At 39.3% G+C, this 22,722-nt stretch overlaps 1 protein-coding gene across 1 annotated transcript in view; it reads right to left on the bottom strand.

The window, feature by feature from the left end:
- Positions 1-21,642, bottom strand: part of CELF2 (CUGBP Elav-like family member 2) — a 373,475-nt gene extending 351,833 nt beyond the window's left edge. The window contains exon 1 of the mRNA XM_090134536.1: positions 21,252-21,642. Coding sequence (XP_089990662.1) covers positions 21,252-21,304 — 53 coding nt within the window. The 5' untranslated portion in view covers positions 21,305-21,642. The remainder of the gene's footprint in view (positions 1-21,251) is intronic.
- Positions 21,643-22,722: the final 1,080 nt, after the last annotated feature.

Below are 22,722 nucleotides of genomic sequence, written 5' to 3'. Positions count from 1 at the left end.
AATGGTTGCTGTGACCAGCAGTTATCACCAATTTGATTTTAGCACCTAGTATTAATCGAGGCATGATGAAAAAAGATTTCAACTCAACAGCAGGGCATAGCCCAGGGCAGTAAGGGGTTAGGAAGAGAGCATGCGGTGTTTGTTACGAGTATCCTCTGGAATGTATGATTGCTAACCTAAATATGTGCATGAGAAAGGGTTGTTTTTTCTACAACGCTTTAGGCATGTTAACCCATACACTGTCTCTGTTAATGTTTTCCATGGCCTCAACAACTCAAAGAGATTCTCCGTACAGTTTTTCTTCTCTTATAACTTTCTCTGTACAAAGGAGAAAGAGTAGGCAGAAGAGCTGAGAATTTCTGCATCTCCGTTAATTAGCCATTACAGATTAGTGTGCATGTATATCCTATATACAGTAAGCACTTGGTGTGACTCACAGTGAAGTAGTTTATAAGCCAAGGAGTTCAGAAGGATTTCTTTCCAGCCAGTGATCAATGGAATTATACAGAAAACTTCAAACACTTCACTCACGCACCAATTTTATGCACTAATAGAAAAAAAAAAATCCTTTTGTGCAGCAGAGTATCTCTCATGTATAGATTTCTGAATGTCACTGCTGACTGTCCTCCAGTTTAATGATGCATCTACCTGGACATCACAAAGGACTCCTACAGATAAGCAGCTACAGCACAGATATTAAACATACATCCTATCCATTAGTCCTTCATGACTTGACTGTAACTTACATAGATCTGAGTGCATCCAGACTATGTGAAAATGCTAACAGCACGGATACATTTGTATGCCAACCAGTCATCAAGAGCAATTTCCAGTTTGCCATGGCTACCAGTTTTAAGGGCTGAGGTGTAAGCAATGTGCTGCTTATCTCGTTTAGATTCCAGACCTCAAAAAAAGGAAAACGAAAAAAAAGAAAAGCAATATACACAGAAGAAAACCACAACAAACAAACAAAAACAAACAAAGGAAAAAGAAATCAGTCAACCACTCCCCCTGACCTTCCCCCCTCCGGAAAAAAAAAAAAAGGAAACTTAAGTGTTCTTGAGTTATGTCATTTGATAAGAAGAAACTGTGGTCACTCATTTGTTTAGCAGCTAGAAGTGTATTAATCTCTGACAGATTTGCGTAAATACAAAAAAATCCCACCAACACTAATACTGTTCTAGGGACATGCCTCTGGTTAGAAAATAGCTTCGCTCAACTTAATTTAAAATAGCTTAGTTGACAGACAGTTACTTCAGAATCTAATCTACTTTGTTCAGGGTCAACGTTGGTATGCTTTTAGTGGCAGCCTTGGTTCGGGAGTCAGGTATCTCAGTAAACAATGGAATTTGACTACAGAAGATCCAACCTCCTTCAGCTCCATCAAGAAAAGCTGAACTTTTCTTGATAACAACCTGAATCTGTCTTTTTTATAAAATAATCTGAGAACTCCTTTTTTCTAGACAGAGACCAAATGGTTCTCAGTGCACAAGCCATGCCTGCAAGCTTTATTGCTTTCCCCTGCTTGGACTAGTATAGATACCATATATCTAAGCTATCATCAAGGATGAGATTTTGGGGTTGGAGTCTGACACCTGCATTCTGCTTGGATATATGGTTTAAATTAATTTCACTGAGGGTGGTGAGAAAAGGGACTTCTCTAACTTTGCAAACCATCAGCTTTGAAGGCTGGCAGGAGAACCAGCTGGAGGAGAGGTGCCTACAGTAGAAGGAGTTTCAAAGCCCTGAGAAATCATGTGGAAAATGATTATTAACTTTCTGTAGGAAGACATTCGAATACCAACTAAACTGACACCCCTTATTGCAGCTTCAAGATGCAGACCAGGGTTTTAAACCTGTTTTGTCTGCTTTTTCTTATGCAAAGTTAAGCCACTTAAAATACTTAAGAAGAGATAGCTTTTGTGAAGAACAGACATCGTATTCAGTCAAATTTGTGTTTAAAATGGGTTAGCTGCAAAACGTATACACAAGTGTCAAAAGACTCTTAATCAAAGCATAGAAAGTTTATCTCCGTACTCACTAACATTTGCAAAAATCTTCATTCATACACATTTTTGAGAGGAAATCAATTATGTCACAGACTTGCTTTCCTTCTCCAAGGGCCTTCTTCAAATGGCTAATGATCCATGATAGATTATTTGAGGAAAACAGGGAAGAAAGAGGAGTAATTTGTACCCAAGAGTATCAAAGAAAGCTAGAAGGTGATTAGAGTAAGGCTTGAGTTCAAAGCAAAATTTGTTATTTAATACCACATAAACTCATTTGTATTCAAAAACCTAATTAGGAAATGCACAAAAGGTGTGTAGTGGATCCTATTCACTCTTCACAGGGTACCTGTTAATTCAAGATATTACATATTTTATTTGTGCTTTTTGGAAGTGGACAGGCACTAAAATGACAACCACAATCTCTTCTGGAAAATACCCACAAGCACATTGCTGCTTACTGTCCTGCAACCTACTATAAATGCTATTTAGGGTATTATGGTAATTTCACAACATCTTTGAGCCTGTATTGCATGTGCATGCATGTGTATGCATGACATGTTTAAATTTATAACATTTAGAAGCCAGAATTCATTTTTTACTTTGTGAAACTTGCACCTAAGGAGCATCCTTGCAGGCTTGATCTTGTTTATCTATTAATATCATAGGGGTGCCAGGAGCTATTTAGCAAATAAGGACATTAAGCTGTACCTTACTGGATCATGTCACACACAGGTCATCTTTTGTTCATGAGATCTTAATGCCTATTAAAGATGGATGTCTAATATGGGTATCTTAATGTCTATTATCTCAACTCAGGAGTTCTTACACTTTTACTTTTCCAATTCTCTCCCCATTACCACTTAGGGAGAGTTAGTAGGAGGCTTTGCGCTGCTGAGCTGCCTGCTGGGGTTAAACCACAACACCAACCAGCATCTCCAGACACCTCTCAACATTTATTGCCACACATCCTTTATCTTTATTCTCCTGAATTTGGCCCACTTCCCACGTCTTTTCTCCAACTGTGATTATCTTTTCCTAGAAAGATGTAGAAATGCCTTCTGCTCTCCAAAACTACTTCTCTCTGGGAACCTGCTTTATCAACCTCCTTTTCTTTCTGGACTCTCAAAGTATCCATTTACCAGTTAAAACTGTCTGTGTGCAGGACAATGCTTGGCCAGCCTGCTAGTGGATGCATCCGTGTCACATCTCTCTACTAACTGGAAGATTTAGGATATACCATTTTTGCTTAGTACAGGTGTTGTCAAAATTTACCACCAGTCTGTACCAGTTGCAGATAGGAAGTACTGGGCTTTTGCATCACAGTTCAAAAGTGGATACTCACCCCCCCCCCACACCCCAAACTTCTGCTACGTTATCATTTACTATTATTTATTTATTTTGCTGTAAAAGTTGTCAAACTTATTAACTCATCTGCACGTGTCTGTTGCAAAGACACTTGGGGTGAAGCAGAGGAATGACAGAATCTATTTTGTATCAGAATAGAATCCTTTGTTTACTGATTATTTGTATGTAGATAAAGATATGACTCCCTTATTTATATTAAGAGGTGTTAGGCAGGCACTAGTCTACTGGTTTATGTGCAACAACTCAACTTGTTGAGCTGCTGCTATATTTCATATGAACCCCCACAAGGCAGTAAGCATATCACATAAGCTAGATACATCACTCCCCCTGAAATACCAAACACATTTAATCATGCCGACAAATATTAGTTTTAACCTTATGTAAGCCTCGAATGAGCACACAAATCTTACTATTGCTATTTCAAGTCTATAACTGGCAAGATTCCCAGGTAAACCGCTGTCATTTTGGAGAACACCAGGAAACTGAACTGAAGCAGTAAAACTCGGCCTGCCCCAAACAAGCAAATACGTTTCTTTGCCAAACAAAACCTCTAAGCAAAGGTTTAGCACATTATTAGAAACAATTCAGATTCACACAGAAGAAATGGTGGTTCAAAAATATAATGGAAATGTATGTCTCAAAACTGGGGTTCTTTCTCCAAATATTTGATATGAGCATAAAATCCAGACATCAATGGCCTTCTAAGTCAATAGCAGTTAAAGGCAGCTAAATACCTCAAAGGAGATGCCTGCAACAAGAATTGGCTTTAAAAGTTCCAAATAGATGTCTCAATTTTATATTGCTCAGATCTGAAAAAATGTAGTGCTTGAGCTGGACTCAGGATGTGGGCAAAAGGCCAGGCTCTCTCAAGAGCCTGAATTCCAAAAATGAGAGCATAAAAGATTTTGGAGCACTAGCCCTCACTTTTCCTGTCTTACTGAGGGCGAGTGAGCAAGAGGATAATTTGAAAACTTGGCCATAGGCGTCTCATTTTCATTTTGTTTCTTTTAAACAAATAGATCAGCCTAACAATCTCCAGGACAAACAAAGCTCAACAAAAAAGATCCCCACCCAGCACTATGATTATAAAGCATGTGGTTTGGCTTAGTCTTCCAGGACAAATAAAAACATAAATACGTTGTCTTCACGCATAAACTGGAGACAGGCAACTGAGATTGATCACCACCAATATGAAGTCTTAAAACTATGCACTGCCAGCCATAAGCTTGAGAATATAGAAGAACTACAGTTAAATGACTTCCAATCTTTTCTTGAAGTGCGCTGATGAAAAACTTCACAATCTAACGTCTTCTATGAATGCTTGGCAGGAGCTTTAGTTTCTATAACACATAATAACATGAAAAATTCTCCCCAAAACAGGACAGATACTTCTACTTGAAGTCATGAAACAAGAACTGCTTGTGTTGCATGTAGTTCAGACTGATGGGAAAATTAAAATAGTCACAGCTGAAGAAGAAGTGATCTTTGGTCTGAAGTTCATGGGGAATTTAGAGGAGTCATTTCTTACCTTACCAGGTCAGAAATGTTCATGTTTCTGAAAATCCTGGGCTGACAATCTCAAAAGAAATGTAGGTCTCTAAGGAAGTCCTAGGATTTTGCAATAATCTTCGGGTAGAAATAAAGAAAGCTGCAGTATGTGATTAAGAAAATCACATATTAAAGAAAAATAACTTAAAAATTTGTACATTTTTACCATCTGACTTAAGGTTTTCGAACTTAAACATCTTTGTGTACAAGTGTCTTTTCCTTGAGTTTTTAAAGACCCAAATTCCTCATTCACATAATATTTTTTTTTCCAGGATATGAAAACTGGCAGTACTGGATGTGTTCATTACCTTTGCTCCTAATGGTTCCTCTGTACCGGAATGACAGGCAACATTCTTATTTCTCCATGACACAAATATCAAACTCATAATAAAGACTATTATCCTTGTTCCCCCCCTCCCAATGAACCACACCACACAGATGATGAAATTTCATAAACAGCATTGTTGCTTTCTTGAAAAAAAAAAAATTAGGAAATGAAGACTTGCCAAGTGAAAGAAGAAAAGAAGAAAGACTAAACATTTTTCCAGTTTTACCAGCCATGTTTGTGCACAGAATTCTGTTTGATGCCCAAAGCTTGTATTTTTTTTTTTTTTTCCATGAGAGGGAAAAAGAGATGAGAGGATGGCCGTAGGGATGATCAAAGGACTGGAGCACCTCACCTACAAAGAAAAGCTTAGGGAGCTGGGCTTGTTTATCTCGGGAAGAAAAGGCTCCGAAGAGACCTTACTGGGGCCTTCCAGTACTTGAAGGAAGCTTATAAGCAGGAGGGAGACCAACTTTTTACATGGTCTGACAGTGACAGGACAGGGGGAAATGGTTTTAAACTAAGCAAGGGGAGATTTAGATTAGATGTTGGGAAGAAATTCTTTATTTGGAGTATGATGAGGCCCTACTGCAGGCTACCCAGAGAAACCGTGGATGCCCCATCCCTGGAGGTGCTCAATGCCAGGGGGTTGGAGCTAAATGATCAACCTAAACTCTTCTATGATTCTATGCTCAGCCATCTGGCAAACAAAGAATATAAAGCTGCGAAAAAGGAGAAGTTTATTGTACAATTAAGAATCATTCCTATGATTTGATTAATTTCACCACAAAGAACCACTAGAGATTCAACTTTGGTTTCGATGCTCATTTATCCAAATCCCTAACTCTGTGGAGTTGACTTCTGATCATTTAAAAAACAAACAAACAAAAACATAAAATGGTTTGAGTGAGAAGGGATCTGAAAAGCTATTCATTTCCAATGCCCTGCCAGGGGCTGGTTGTCCCCCACCAGATCAGGATGTCCATGGACCCATCCAACCTGGCTTTGAGCACCTCCAGGGATGGAGCATCCATGGTTTCTCTGGGCAACCAGTGCCAGTCCTTTACCACCCTCTAAATATAGAATGTCTTTCTGAAACCTAATTTAAATCTATTCTCTTTCAGTCTAAATCCTTTACCCCTTGTCCTATTTATGCTACACTTTGATATCATGCTGATAAGGGTCCCTCTCCAGATTTCTCCAGTTTCCCGTATCCCATTGGAGATACACCCCAAATCTGTGTCATTGAATTCCACCATGTGTTAAAAATTGCACCACTGACATTTATCAATAGTTGCTGAATGTTAATGAAGACCAGCTAGAGGACATGAGCACAGTGAGGTGGTGGGTGATGAAACACCAAAACAATGGGTTACCTCCACCGGTGCAGATTTTTATGAGCACAGCATACAGGCTCTAGATCATTGCTGGTGAAAATGCATGGCTAATGATGGTGACTATGTTGAAAAAATAGTGTTTTGTAGGTGAGAATTTGCTCTACCAAGCTAGTGTTAGAATTGCAAGGTTGGAAACAACCTGCAAGATCATCTAGTCCAACTGTCCTCCCACTACCATTGCTACCACAAGCCACTAAACCATATCTCGTAGCTCCTCATCCAGACGCCTCTCGAACACTGCCAAGGATGGTGACTCCACCACCTCCCTGGGCAGGCATTCCAGCACTCTCTCAGAGAAAAAGCTCTTCCTTATGTCTAACCTAAACCTCTTCTGGTACAACTTGCGGCCATTTCCTTGCTGCCTGGGAGAAGAGGTCAAACCCCTCCTCATCACAGCTTCCCTTCAGTTGTAGAGTGCAATAAGGTCTCCTCTGAGCCTCCTTTTCTCCAGACTAAACAATCCCAGCTCCCTCAGCTGCTCCTCATAAGACTTGTGCTCCAGACCCCTCACCAGTTTTGTTGCCCTTCCCTGGACACGCTCCAGGGCCTCAATGTCTTTCTTGTGGTGAGGGGCCCAAAACTGAACAAAATACTCAAGGTATGACCTCACCAGTGCTGAGTACAGGGGGATGATTACCTCCCTGCTCCTGCTGGCCACGCTATTTCTGATGCAGGCCAGGATACCGTTGGCCCTCTTGGCCACCTGGGCACACGGTTGGCTCACGTTCAGCCGAGCATCAACCAACACCCCCAGGTCCTTTTCCTCTTCACAGTTATCCAGCCACTCATCCCCAAGCCTATAACGCTGCATGGGGTTATTGTGGCCAAAGCGCAAGACCTGACACTTGGCCTTGTTATTATTCTCTTTCTATTAGTTGCAGTTTCCATGGAAATAAATAGGAGGCATTACTTCTGGAACAAACTATGCAAAGCCATATAGCAAGTGAAATTAATAATAATAAAGTAACAATAAATAATATAAAACAAACACCCCCCTTTCCCCCCCGCTCACTCTCCCAAATACTGAAGCCATCAAAATTAAAAACAAAACAACAACAGCTAGCTTTCCCTTGCCTTCCCCCATATACAAAACAAAGAAAAACTAGAACAAATTTCAATGGTTCCAGCTCTTCCACAATTAGTTCTTATTCTTAAAATGGCAGGGGGGAAAATGTAGAATTGCAAATTAATAAAGCTTTTCTATCTAAAAATTTTCTGGCTTGAACATATAGATCTTCCCACACAAAGGTAAAATCAAATGAAAATTGAAACAGAACCAAGTTATACTAAGGCTTGCTGTGTGCATAAAGCAGTTTGCTGTCTCAGTATTTTCTACTGTGTTATCCAACTTGGGAAACTTTACAACATACAAAAGATGTTATGATCTTGGAACCTTCAGGACCATGTACTTTGTGGTTAGCCTAATCTGATGTTTTACCCCAGTGATGTGTCTGAATTAATCTTGTCTTTGGTCATCAATGCATCAAACTCCCAGGAATTAAATGAGAATCTTGTAACATTAAAACAAAGTTGTTTATTATCAACCATGCACAAGCTGTTGGTATGGCTAGCTGCCACACAAATCAAGGTTAAAACAGACCAGGCTTACAGCTGAAACATAACTAATATGACATTATTCTTTCAGACATTTGGTTGGGCTGATAAATTTGTAACTCTGTAATGCCCCATGACATGTGGCAGTAATGCTATTGTATACGGAGATTTTTATCATAGGGAGGAGGGGGAGGAAATCTATATTTTCCTAATGCAAATCTTTCCCATAACAATTTCAGAATGCATGCTGGCTTGCTGAAGTATACAATTTACCTATGTGACAGTACATGAAGTTCAGATAGTGATGGATAATTATTTTAATGCAATGCAAAATTACTCTGTGGAACACGTTGGTACAGAAAGTGGTTAAGTTATCACATATAATACTGCTAAATAAAAGTATATTCTTCAGTAACATGAGACTTGAAAGATTTATTTTGCCTTTTGACTCATGCACTGCATCAATAAAGTAAATACTGCTAGAATTCAGCATTAAGAGAGAAAATTCAATTAGCAGGATTTTAACACTCTTGTGTAACACGGGAACTGTCTCATGGGAACAGACAGGAGTTTGTTTTATATGACCTTCTATCCCTGAGAGATACAAAGAGCCTACATGGATAGGGATATGTTCCCAAAAAAGGAAAGATTGTCTTCGACCTCAGATAATAGTTGGCCAAAGTGTGAGCACTTAGATCCTTCCCCATCCATTTTAATCCTATCTAATTGTAGATGTTCTCATCACCCATTAAAATCCTTTTAGTTTCATCTCCCCAATTCTAAGCATATGGCCTCCATGGTATCCGCTGGCACTGTATCCTCCAAGCTCATTTTCATGCGGGTTATTGCTTTCCAATCTCTTGCAAGACTTTCCCCTCCCTTTGTGTTATGACAAAATTCGAACAACAAAAGCCTAAATCGCCATTTCTGAGACGTGCTCATTATTCTGTATAACTCTTTGCCTCTGTAATTAAACACTCCTCATAAGGAAGTCCTTCTAGGTCTGAAATGATTAGCTAACTATTGCTGGAACCCCTCAGTCAAAGCATATTTTTATCATCTTCCACAAGGAATTCAGAATTGGCTGCTTCTACTGAGTAGATACAAAGCTACCATATATAGGTAACTACCCTGTTCCAGATCATCACATCTTAAGAAAGCATCATACATACTGATTATACAGATTTCTCCCTGGAAAGCTGATTTTATTCAACAGTGCCACTAAGCTTCCAGCTGCTGAAGGAATAAGAAATGCTCAGCCTTTTGCTGCTGAACTGGTTCTGCTTTCCCATACACTTTCACCGTGTAGATTTGTGCAAACTTCCTGTGTGGTCCGACTGCTATTGTATAAGAGCAAATGGGGGGGGAGGGGAGGGAAAGCAGAACTTATTTTGCGTTCCAAATTGTCATGTTTTGCAATGTTGCAACCTGGAGTCCAACATTTTTACATGTCCACATCACAAGTTCTCTGTGTACATGGCTCATTTTCATCACAGCAGCTTGTTCGTTTGTTTGTTTTTTTTCCCTGTTGTTATAGCATGCATTTTCATAATATCTGCTTAAATTTAATCCATAAACTGAATTGCCAATACATAAGAACCAAACAAGCCTGCTGTAACTTGCAGAGAATTTAATGGGAAAGCAAGGCAATGATTACTACAGTCAGATTAATGCAGTACAGTCCAGCCAGGTTTCTGTACATTACAGTACATTTTGATCTTAAGGTGTTTTATTTTTTAAAAAAGTGACTACAGTGTTGATTTTTTTTTTTTTTTTTTCCCCCATAAGCGAAGCCTTTGCTTAGGACTTTTCTCCTATGATATCCATACAGTAAATATTTGTAACTGCACCAAAAATAATATTGGCAACCGTAACTTCTTATCTTTCTGTAATAGGACAAAATTGTGCCTCTTGGAATTGGATCTGCAACTTTATCTCTGCTCAGTTCAGTCTCAGTTCAACTACACCAATGTGAACAGCATGAATGTTTTGGTAGTGAATCAAATCCTGTTTGCTATTTTGTCACCATATAAATAATTACCTCTTTTTGTTGTTGGATGCTTTCTTGTGTACTGTTATGTAGTATCCATGCATCAGAGAAAGAAGGATGTAGAAGTGCAATAACCACATCTCAGACACATCACTATGGGAAAATTCAGGCTGAATGTACTTTGCTCTGAAAGTAACGCCTCCTATTAAGTCCATGGAAACTACAACAGAACAATAACATAATCGATACAGCAAATTCACAGCTACAAAATGCTATTTCTACAACTTAGTTGCCATTCGCTGATTCACATGGCTGAGCTGATCAAGACACTCCTGTGGTGTGACAGCTGTGCGTGGCCATTCAGAATGCGGCTTGTCTTTCTCCTTGTTGTCATCACTGTTGAAACACACCACTGTGCTCACATGCACTTTCTGGTCTCCACAAACACTCAGCAATGAGTATCAGTGGATGACAATCAGTGGATGTGTGAAGGAATTCAGTGGTACACATTTGCCTATTTGCCTCATATGCACTTCCGTGTCAGACGACATTTTGTCAGACTGCCCCTCTGCCACCATCTGTCACATGGCAACAAAACGTAACAGAATATTGGTGGGAAGGTTCACCCTCTACTGCCATAGCACCAACATCTGCCTCTGATGTGGTGAGCCAAAAAATAAAATATGAGACATTAATTTTGAAGCAGGTCTTGTAATTTTTTATATAAAATATTGCTAGGGAGTGTATATTTAAGTCACGGAACCTCTTAATAAAAAAGTAACTTTGTTTTTTCTCCAGATTGTGGGCATGGAGAACAGAGACTGCTTTTAAATTCTTGTATCTAATTGGCATTTTTTCTTATAAGATTTAAGTAAAGATCTTGAAGATCACATGAAACAGTGACCTTGCCAGTTTTGAGGAATCATGTAACCAGATTCTGGAGATGCACTTGTAAGACCTGTATAAACACCATGATCTCTCATTAACCACAGATTTTAAGAATTTCACAGCAAAGGAGCAACTTACTGACCACAGATGACGCTTTAACATTCAGCAAACAGCTAGGAGATCTGAACTAAGTGTAAGAGCAGTCCCAGAGCACTATGGAGGAGCCTCATTGCTCTGGGTTAAAAATACAAACTGCCTTATCAGGAATAATAAAAAAATTCTTGCAAAAATCACAACTAGCTCTAAAGGGCAGCAGAGATATTTTAGTCTGATGCCGCAGATTTGGCTTCCCCTATTACCACTTCCCAGTGACTTAAAATTGCTGTGCAACTTACATAGTTGGTTTACACAGCCTGACTGCAAACTAGGATGTTATAGGGTCAGATCTTTTAGAAGATTACGCTAAATTTATTAGTTTACTTGAATGCTGATTGAAAGAGCAAAGAGATAGGTCATTTACTTCTTTTAAATAGAGGGAAAAATAACTAGAAATTTAAAGCCTAAATTAATCTTATTCCCAAGAGCCTTCCGGAGTCTAGACTTCAGACAGAGTAAATCTGGTCAACAGCAGGCTGGAAGTAATTCATACAGTAAATGCTCTGGACAGAACATTTTTTCACCCATTAGATCTAAACATTTTCCATGGAAGAAGAAAGATGTCAAGTCTTCTCCAAGGTCCCAGCTCTCAGATAGTCTAAGCCAGTACAACTTGCTCCAAGGAACACTGTCAGTTCATGTCAGCTGGAAATCCAACTCCAAGTCACATAAAATACTGCCTCGATTAATTCCTCTTGGAATCAATGAAAGTTTACATCAGTGTTTAAATACTTTTCTCCCCATCATCCTATTTGAGGCCTTTAATACCTTTCCCCCCTTCTAAGTCCATAAATTTTCCCAAGGCTCTGCCTACAGAAATCGCTTATTTTGGCACATCCAGATGAAACTTGACACTGGTCAGCAGCATTCTACAACTCCTGCCAAGGCCAATTTTTCCAAGAAGTAACAATTCTAAGGTTTACAAGGAAATCCACAAGCCTCAGCAGTTCTCAGGCAAAACCAGAGTGATGTCCACCATATTAGCAAAAATGCCCAACAGCTCTACTGACTCAAATGATCAACTCCATAGCATGGGTCAGTTTCCTATCAAAGGGATTCTCATGCAAAGCCAAGCAAACCTCCCAGGGATTAGAATCCACCTTCCATTAACATGCTCTAAGCCCTTGCTTTCTTCAAGTAAAGATTAATTACAGTGCTAAAGGTTGAGAAGTGATGTTATGTCCATTCTAAAAATGCCTGAAGGTGAATTTAGTTACTATTTGTGGATCAGATAGATTCAGCTTGAGATCTGCCAACGGATCAGCCAATGTCTCCTGATTCAGGATGAGCATAATGGGAGATGCAGTATCAGAGTGACAACTGTACCTTAACTCACTTGTACATTTACAATATATTTTGAATGAAGAAAGACCTTTAGATCCACATGCATTTCTGAACGGCAACGTCCACAGCTTTCAAAAGACTCAACTATAGCCTTTTCACATCACTGTTTTCTTTGGGATTTGGAGAACCCTATCTAAAACTAAAAATCTTAAAACTACAGAAAAAAGTTAACTCCTCCCTGCTTTACTTTCCCTTGCAAACTTGTATGGAATATACTTAAGCTGTTTAAGAGAATGCTTTGCCACAAAATGTTAATAGATAAAATTTCCAGTCCTACCTAAGTTCTGGCTCCACTGATCTGCTGCTGTAAGATAAATATTGCCTGCATTTCAGGCATGTTCACCTGAGAATCAGTCTTCCACTACTTGTTCCCATAATCTCCCATAAAGTTATGTGAAGGATGAAATTCATCCTCTAAGAGGTACAGATAATCAGGATGTGTAAAGCTTTTTAGGAGAATAACTAACTGCAAGACAATTTAGCTTGAAATCTATTTTAAAATAATCTAGCAGAACTTACACAATAGATTTTTTTCAACAATCTGAAATCTATACATTCAACAGGAGAGACAGTACAGGAGAGACAGTACAGTTATTATGATAATTGCTGAGCTTCCCAATATTTCTACCTTTAGAAGATCTTAACATTTAAGTATTAGTTTAAAACAAATAAATAGATAAAAATCAGTATCTGCTGATTAACAGTGGTCCATTAGCACAGTGGTGCATTAACAAGAGCTTGGAAGCAAGTGCCCTGTAATGAGCTGTCAACTCTACATAGTAGGTGCATTGACTTTATCATGAGGAATAAAAAAAATTAAGAAGCCTGTTCCACCGATGATAAAGCAAAAGGATACAGAAAATCAGGGAAAAACTATCCAAGAAAAGTTTCATAAAAACACAAATTTTATGAGAATTTTGTTGTTTAATTAAAGAAAATTCTTGTATTATCAGTATAAGCAGGTCCAGCTATTCAATTACAGAAGGGGAGATGATAACATTTAGGTTACACTAAGAGGTTGTTTATTTATTTTTAGTTATAGGAAGCATTTTTTTCCACAAATGATAGAGCTCCTGAAGTCTAAACAGCTTCCCTGGGAGATGGTGATGCCCATCAGACAACATCCACAGGGAAAAGTTGGATCATTTTCCTTACACACAAGAAATTCAGCTCCTGCTCAGGTCAATCAAAAGAAAATCCTCTGGCTCTTGCAGAGATCCAGCAAAAGACTACAAATATCCCTGGTATCACCTGCTTCTCGTCCATGCTTGGCAGCGTCTTATTCTTTAATGAATCCTTATTGAGGAGAACAAAGCCTGTTATTTAGACAATGCTGTAAGAACAGCTGCTAGAAAAATAAGTACTAAAAGGGTTTCGCTGCCCTAATTACACCTTACACAGACACAGGACACAGTGGGTATCCATCTTACCGAAGGCCAGGAAAATGCCATGTAGCCTGAGTATCTCTGAAAGAAGGTGATGAACCACAGGTAAGTAGAGCTACATTTCCACTGATGGGGGTGAGGGAGAGGGAAATAAGAAAATCAAGGAGAGAAAGAAATGAAGCTATGACAAGTTACTTGTATAGGCATCCATCTATGAGACCAGAAAGCAGCATCTATGTAGAGAAGGAAATGCATACAAAGGAGAGATAGAACATGAATGACTGGATGGTGGGGGCATTAATAAAGCAAAACAGTGAGTTTACAAATTGTGCTAAAATTTTAGTGCACAGAAGAATTAAAAAAAGAGAGGAAAATAAAGGAAAATAAAACAACAAAATTAAGTAATTTGCCATTGGGTAAATAACAGACAAAGCATTCATTTCTGCATTCATTCACAGATTCCATGCTTCCACCACCAGCTTCACCCTAACAACTTCTTGGAAAAATAGAAAACTGTTGCACAGAGGGATATTTGAGTGATTGTCCAAGGAGTTTCCTAGCAAAGGCAGAAATACTGAGGGAAGGGCACGGAATTACTTGTTCTCTAAAGAGTTTAATTCTGGTTTCATTCAGAAGTTATTTTTATGAGGGCAGGTGCTAAAAAGTCCTGCCAAAGAGTGAAACTTCATTGCTGTGGGCTCTCCGTGGATAGAACTGTATGCCATGGCAAGTTTATAGATAAGACAAGTATTAACTCCACTTTACAGGATTGGAACTGAGGCACACAGAGATTAAGTAACTCATCCTAACTGTCTCAAGTCTGGGGAGACATTGAATTACAACCTTATCTCTTGAAGCATAATGTAAGTTCTCCACAACCTTTCCTTTCTACAGAGTAATTTCCTCATTTCAGATCCACAGAACTAGACAAACTTTAAGATTCAGAATGGGTTAGTTACAAATTGGTGCAGAGATCTAGTTTGTACTTTCATTGACTTGCAACATGAAGATAATAAAATGGTAGATGAAAGCAAATATAACAAAGTAATGTGTGTAGGAGAGGAGGATCCTGATTTTTCTTATCATCTTATAATATGTATATCCTTGTAACTGATCACTGATAATTACTAGTCAGAAATTAAATTCTGAAGCACAATAGATGCAGAAACAACATGATCTTCCTGCCCTCCAAAGAAAGAAGAATGAATTCAACATCTCAAGGCCTTAGGAGGCAAAGTGAGCACAGGCACAGATTGCCCAGAGAAGTTGTGGAGTCTGTCCCTCTTTGGAGATCTCCAAAGTCATCTGAACATCAGCAACCTGCTCTGGGTGTCCTTGCTTGAACAGGTGTTGGACCAGATATACCTAGACGTCCCTTCCAACATCAGCCATTCCAGAACTCCATGAAAACACCTCAAACGGCTACTGCATGTCCCAACATATAGAAGCAAGACAAAATTGCACCTAAAATAGTCCTTCCAACACATTGCTTTGTTAACATAGATGCAACCAGTGGGTCAAACTACAGAATTTCTTTGCTGCAAGGTATTGTGGGTTCGTTCAAATTTAAAACTGCAAAGAATACAGATAAATTCAATGAGGGATCATTCATCAAAGGAAAAAAATAAAAATAAAAAAAATCACTGCTAACATAGGAAGTCCTTGAACTGCAAGTCCCTGGTAGCTGGGATGAGCATGACTGCAAATTTACTATCTTCCACTCTTGCTAAACACTTGCAATACTGCTTTGGTAATTTTATATTACATGGGTAAGGGGTTAGGGCACTTTAAACAATTAGACAAAGGAGCACAGCAGCAGTTGTAAGTAAACCTCTTTGTAAAAGAGCATTCATTTGAATTGGATGGTTAAATCCCCGATGAAGCACCTGGAAGATTTACCAACTCATGTCCAAAATGAGCAAGATGTAATGAGCTTGTATACAGGCTCAATATGAAAAGAGGATTGTTTTTAGTAAAACGGTAGAGAATAACCTCTTACTGAAAAGAGCTATATTGAATTTTAATCAGAGGAAAATAAAGATGCAAGAATAAATCTGCACAGGCTTAGTCATCAACAATGATGCTGGAGAGTGTTACACCCTACTCTGCTATTTTCTGTTATCTTTACTTTTTCCGATCACTCCATCTATCCTGTCTAAGAACAGGAAAACAAAACAAACAAAAATAAATCTTTAAAAAAAAAATGCAACAAGAAAAACTGCCAGTGTTGTCTTCTGCAAAGTACAGAGAAAACATGAAAAAGTTATTAAAAACCTGTACTTCAATTACAACCAGTTACCTGGCCCTAATTTTTCATCCCAGTATTATTCACTGAAGAGTTACATGTTCAAACTGGAAGTGGAGGAACCCAGACAACATTCTGCTGCCCATATTTTATATATTAGATCTTGGTCACAGCCACCATCTTCCTGTTCATTTTCATTTCTGTGATGACTTGGGGCTCATGTGACCCTCACTAACATTCCTTTCAGAGTAGTCTTGTATTTTCAGAGATGTTAACTGGAAAACCATTTCTAAAAAGTGCTTTTAGTTATGAAAAAAATTCACATACCCCCTTTTATTTTTCTTCTTTTTTTTCTTTTAACAAGCATATTTTGGCAGTTATTAGGGAATTCGTGTTCTCCACTGATGTCTAAAATTCCATTATTTGTATTCATTGTGGTGATGGAGTCCAGCATTATGTCCCAGAACTAAACTTTTGGGACTCTATTAGAGCTGTTTTTGTGGAATGGGTGGAGACAACATTGTTTGGGTCCTTGGAGTAAAGCATGTTAAAACATTTTTTGTTCCTTTTCTGAATAGTAGTTTGCTGTTAAAAATCCATGTACTAAACCAGTCTGCTCTGACACAGAATACAGGAGAGGAAGCCTCACCATAACACTAATTTTGCTGAGATAGAAAACCAGAAGTCAAATCAGTAACAGGATTCACAGTGCTACAGTTCTGAGGTTGTTGTTCCACGCCAATAATTGAATTTGAGCCATTGCATGTGTCTTTTTCCCCAGCTTTGTACGTTGAAGCTACTTAACCTATTTATTTAATTTCACAGGTAACCATAGGAGGTGAAAGGGAAAGGACTTTTTTCCCCAGCAAACTCATAACACTAACACAACATGCCTGAAATTGCTCCTCCAGGACAAGTCAAGCATGGAAGGTGCTTTTATACTTGAAAAGCCAAACCATTTCCAGGCTGTTGGGCTAATTAATATGGTAGGAAATTGAAGTTTGGAGTCATCTGCTCCACACAAGGACATGTTCCCAATTCCACTAGCCAAGCTGTCTCCACCTGTTCAGTAGGACTTGTGAAATTTGGGTCATCTGCATGGAGAGCATGACAGCAAGACTTGCTGCTTTACTCCTGCTCTTCAGATCTCTCCTAGAAACTGCAAAGTCAAGTTAAAAACAACTTTTTTTTTTTTTTTTTTTTTTTTTTTTTTTTTAAGGCAATAAGCCACAGAAATGTCACTTATTTCTTCAGGGAGGAACACAAAGGGGAGCAAGATCTTCCCTGTGCAGGTAACTTGTGATTTATCGCATTGTATTTAGCCTTGTCGGAATCAAATTAAAGGGACAGAAGCAAGAGCAAAGACGTGGCCTGGAGGGATTTTCTTTTTGTGCCTGTCCTTGCAAGGTTCCTGCTCCGCTCTTGCAGCAGCTGCTGGGGCTCAGAGCACAGGCTCCAGTTTCAGAAGCAGCAACCAAAGCCATGCCATGCCTTGAGGAACAAGATGATGTCACAGAAGTACAGGGAGAGATGGGAGCATAGAGATATCTCTAACATCAACAGATGATCTCTGTCTCTTCTGCATGCTAATGGGACGAGACCCCATCTTCCATCTTCACTTCAGAACCAGATAAATGGTGTTTCTGACCACAAAGCACAGACCATTTGCTGGTATAGCTCTGAGGTCTTACACAAAGGTGTGAAGTTTTGCCAAGCTCTCCCAGCTCCAAGTAGCCCAACAGGCACTGCACTTATTTCACTATAGAGAGTGACAAAGGAAGATCAGGCAGAAGTGTGTTAATGTCAAAACACAGGTGCTTTTCTGGGAGCTTATCTGAAGAGAAACAGGAGGAAAAAAAAAAAAAAAAAAGAAAAGCCCAAGCTCTCATGGACTTACTTTCCAATAGTTTTAATATTCAGATCACTGACAAGAAATCCAATGAAAGAAAATATTTTCTGAAGTGGGTTTTTTTTTTTGCTTGGTTTTGCACACTCACCTGTGTTAAGAGGCCCTAACATGGATCTAGTGGGTGTCAAGATCTCCAGAAAGCATTGCACCTCTTGCATTCCACTCCAGTCAGAAACAACAGAAGAGGCACGTCTGGCGTAACACTATATACACACCATGTATTTGTTTTAATAGCTGAGGGTTCATGTTTTAAAACTAAAAGACGGGAGATTTAGACTGGATATAGGTGGAAAATTCTTCACTGAGAGGATGGCAAGGCACTGGCACAGCTGCCCAGAGAAGTTATGGATGCCCCATCCCTGGAGGTGCTCATGGCCAGGTTGGATGGGGCCCTGGGCAGCCTGAGCTGGTGGGAGGCAATCAGCCCATGGTGGGGTGAGTTGGAACTGGATGATCTTTGAGGTCCCTTCCAATTCAAGCCATTCCATGATTCTATGATTCCCCCAGTCAACCAGGTCTCAAACTATGACCAAGTCATAGGACAAATTAATAGGCATGCAGAAGGAAAATTAGACTGGGAATTTGCCACCATTGAACACCATGGTTGAGGTGACTGCAATATTTACTGCCGCGCTCTGGGTCTTCAGGAATTGCTTCATGCCACCTCTATTTCTTATAAATATTAACTGCCTTTTCCCTTGATACAAGTAGCCAGTAAGTTCAGCAGCATCAGACTAAACTAGATGGAAACCGGACTGCAGGAAAGAAACTAAAATTTATAAGGAATTGAGCTGGCATCTCAAGCCATGACCTGTATGTTGACTTCCAGCTGATTTATTATTATTATTATTTAACTATCGATCATTTCACTTACACTGCCTCTTCGTGCATTTTCATAGTGTTGTAGAATTGTTTGACTTGGAAGGGACTCTCTAAGGTTGTCTAGTCCAGACCTCTGCAATGAACACCTGCAGCAAGATCAGGTTGCTCAGTGCCCCATCCAGTCTAACCATGGATATCTCCAGGGATGGGTGACACCCATCACTCTCTGGGCAACTTGTTTCAGAACTTCATAATCCTTATTGCAAGTACCTTTTCCTTATATCTAATCTAAACCTCTCCTCTTTTAGTTTGAAACCATTTCCCCTTGTCTTATCACAACAGACCCTGCTAGAGAGCCTGTCCCCTTCTTCTTTATAGCCACCCTTTAGACTCTGAAAGGGGCTTTTAACCCTCTGCATCCCACAGTTATCTGTACATACAGAGTTGCTGCTGTGATCATACACAGTAACTACATAAAGAAGTGCTGCGTAAATTGATTTAATTACATCCCTGACCTGCTCTTTGTCTGTACCTCCCTAATTTCCAGGTTCACACACATACAAAGTTGTTAAACTTCAGTCACGCTTTAGGGAAAAGAGCACCAGGAGGATATGTCTGCTCCACTCATATAAACACATCACTTTCTTAAGAAAACAGGATTGTTTGAAAGAGCAGCAGTCTCTCTTCCTTAAATCACTTCAGCTTTCATGTCCTCCGTGTCATCCCTTTCGTCAGCAAAAACCTGCTATCACCTGACTACCCTAGCAGAGGAAACAGAAGTTGTCTCCAAACGGGATAAACTTTTAAAGTAATTCCTAGAATAGCTTCTTCTGGTGCACACACGCTGCAGACAACACATATGGAGCTCTGCAAAAGCACTTTCCTGGCATTCGCTTGCAGCGGATGACTCACAGGAGTCATTCTGAGTGCGGATCACCCTGACGTGACCACCCTTCCTCTGATGCCACTCAGACCCCTCTGCTTGCAGCACGCCAACCTCTACGCTGAGGTTTCAGACGTCAAATAAAAACTACGTGCTGACAGTCTTAATAAGAAAATTAAAAGCCAAATCTGTAGTAGAACTCTTCAGCCCATTCTCACATGGCACAGAGGAGCATAAGGGATCCTCGCACACGCTGCTGTGCACAGGCTCAGAAGACATTCAGAGAAAATTTAACTTCTGAAAAAAGGAAGTTAAACGCTTGGCAAATATAAGGGAAAAAACCTCAGCCTGTAAGTAGATGCCATGGTTTGATTTTGAGGGCTTGCTCAGCTCAAGGTGCATGAAGCCACTTAAAGCACTGTAGCAAGACTCTCACTTACACTTCAGCATCATTAAAACAAACAAAACCACAACTCATACACCCCCTCAAAATTTTTGCAATTGTCCCCTTAAAAAAAAAAAAAAAGCAAAAAGCACCAGGAAACTATATCAGGTGCATATTTACGTTTTGCATCTCAGTTGAGAGAAAAAAACTTTGTATTCAAATTATTTTATAATTTAACCAACTACATCCCCAGCTATTTCTGTGAAGTTTCTACAAACCATCTGCAAACTTTTTACACGTCAAGTTTCTCAATCAGCAAAGCGATGCAGTTACAGCAGCATTGAACGTGGCCACTTGACACTAGATTTTTAATATCTGCAGCAGGCAATGACAGTGCTTTTGGTTATTGATTGCTTTTGGTGGTTTGAATTAATGTTATTCACTATTCAAAGAAAAAAAAAAAACCACAGCACTGCTGAATGCAAAAATCAGTAAAAATTTCTAAGTATCAAATACATTCATCAGAAGGGATAAAGAAAAGTGGAAATTCCAACAACAAAATCAAAGAACAGAATGAACATTTTCCCATCCATAGCCCCCAACAGTTTCCCTCTCCTTTCATGCTGCTTTTTTCTGCTCTGAAGTTTTCCTCCCATTCCGCTGCACAGCACAGCAAAGAAAGCAGTGAGTTCATGCTACAGTTTCAACTGGTGTGAGACTTTGCTATTAACTTGAATTTACAGAGCAATCTCTCCTTAAATTAAAAAAAAAAAAGAAAAAAAAAATCCACACTTCCTCACTGCGCTGTAACACTGAGAAGTGTATCTTAAAAATCTCCCTCGAGTCTCTCTAAACATCTGCTTAAAGGTTTGCTGTATCTTAAAAGGGCTCTAATTACCAGAAAGTCCTCCCTTACTTAAGCCCAGGGCTCACATTTCGATTATAACTCAAGCTCCAGTTAATTTAGGGCTGAACCATAAAAAACAAACAAACAAACAAACAAACAAAACCCACAAAAAACAACAATGAAGAAAACATAGGCCTACCTTAAAACTTTCCAGCTTTTCAGAGGATCCAAGTCAGAGATTATAGACACCATCGTATCAGTAATAGCAATAAAAATAATAATAAAAAAAGAAAATGGCAGGGAAGGCTAAGCACAACAGCAGCAAGGACTCTACTCAGTGTGGGAATGACAACAAACCCAGTACAGCTCTTCCTCCTTCTCGAGCTGATAAGCACTTGTCCCAGCTTCTCTCCACCCCCAAAATCAATCTTGTGCTATATTGCTTCACAGTCCCAGTTTCATTTCTCCACCACTACCTTTTAAAGCCCTTGTAATCTGCTCCAACTGATCAAATGTGACCTTTTTGTAGCCCACTTTATTCCAAGCACAGCCCTCAGTTAAATCTCTCTTTATTAACACCGTCCTTCTTGGCTTTCTTTTGGAACAAACACAGCTCAGGCTTGAAGCCTCCAGTCTTTGCCAGCAATCATTTACAGATTACTGCAAGCTGCAGTCATCTCCTTTTGGGTATTTCTTCTACCTCTGAGGTTTGCCTCTTATATTATTTCCAGGAGGGTGGTGGGGATCCTTTTTCCTATTCTGATTCTTTTAAAGGAGGGACTTCAGAATGCAACTTCTCTACCACCCATCCCTCCTCCTCTTGTCTTCACCCCCAATCTACTCACCCCCCCCTCCCCCCACAGAAAAAGCTGTTCACAACCCTTTGAATACAGCAGCGTCTCTTCCCTCCTTTCTCTTTAAAATCTAATAGACTTGTTAGACTTGTAAGCTGTGACTAAAAGCACTCTAATTTATGGCAAGACTGCTATTAAGGTAGAATAATAAAAAGCGTAATAATGTGAGGGCAGGTATAACCTCAGTGTGTCTGAAAGGGGAAAAGGTGGCTGTGGAATACCATTAAATCCATTTCTTCTTTTTGTTGCTACTTAAAAAATAAATAGTAAAGCGTTCTCCAGATCACTATGGTGATCTGAAAAGTTGTGTAACTGCTCTGCCAGACTGTTTATTTAGAAAAATCTACATGATTTGCTTCCCCCCCCCCCCCCCCCCCTTTTTAGTATTTTAGTAACACTTTCTGACATTGTTTTCCTTGCTTTTGAAAACTTCTCTTCTGCATTTTTTTTCCTTTAAAAGTTTTTTTTTTCTTTTTTCTTTTTCCCAATTCATGTGAGTGATTGTACCCTTTTCTTGAGCTCCACCCATTTTATGTAATGTCTAGAAATTCTCAAATTATAATTGTGGAGGGAAAAAAAAGCAGAATAGTGTCTTCTAAATTGTGCAATTGAAACCAAACTACCCCAAACTACAGATCCTTCAACTTTGCTATTTATAATGTAGGCATATGCTTCTTGTTCTTCCCTACCACCAGTTCTTAAAAAAAAGAAATAATAATAATAAATAGTTAAAAGCAGCTATGCATGTTAAAATGAAGCAGCGATTTAATGGCCGTGTGAAAAATCTGGAGTGGGTAACATTGTGGAAGCATTATG

Source organism: Phasianus colchicus, chromosome 1, assembly GCF_987193195.1.
Source record: "Phasianus colchicus chromosome 1, bPhaCol1.hap1.1, whole genome shotgun sequence".
NCBI classification, from domain to species: Eukaryota; Metazoa; Chordata; class Aves; order Galliformes; family Phasianidae; genus Phasianus; species Phasianus colchicus.
The sequence above is the reverse complement of the archived record's forward strand: the minus strand, read 5'-3'. Positions and strand labels throughout refer to the sequence as shown.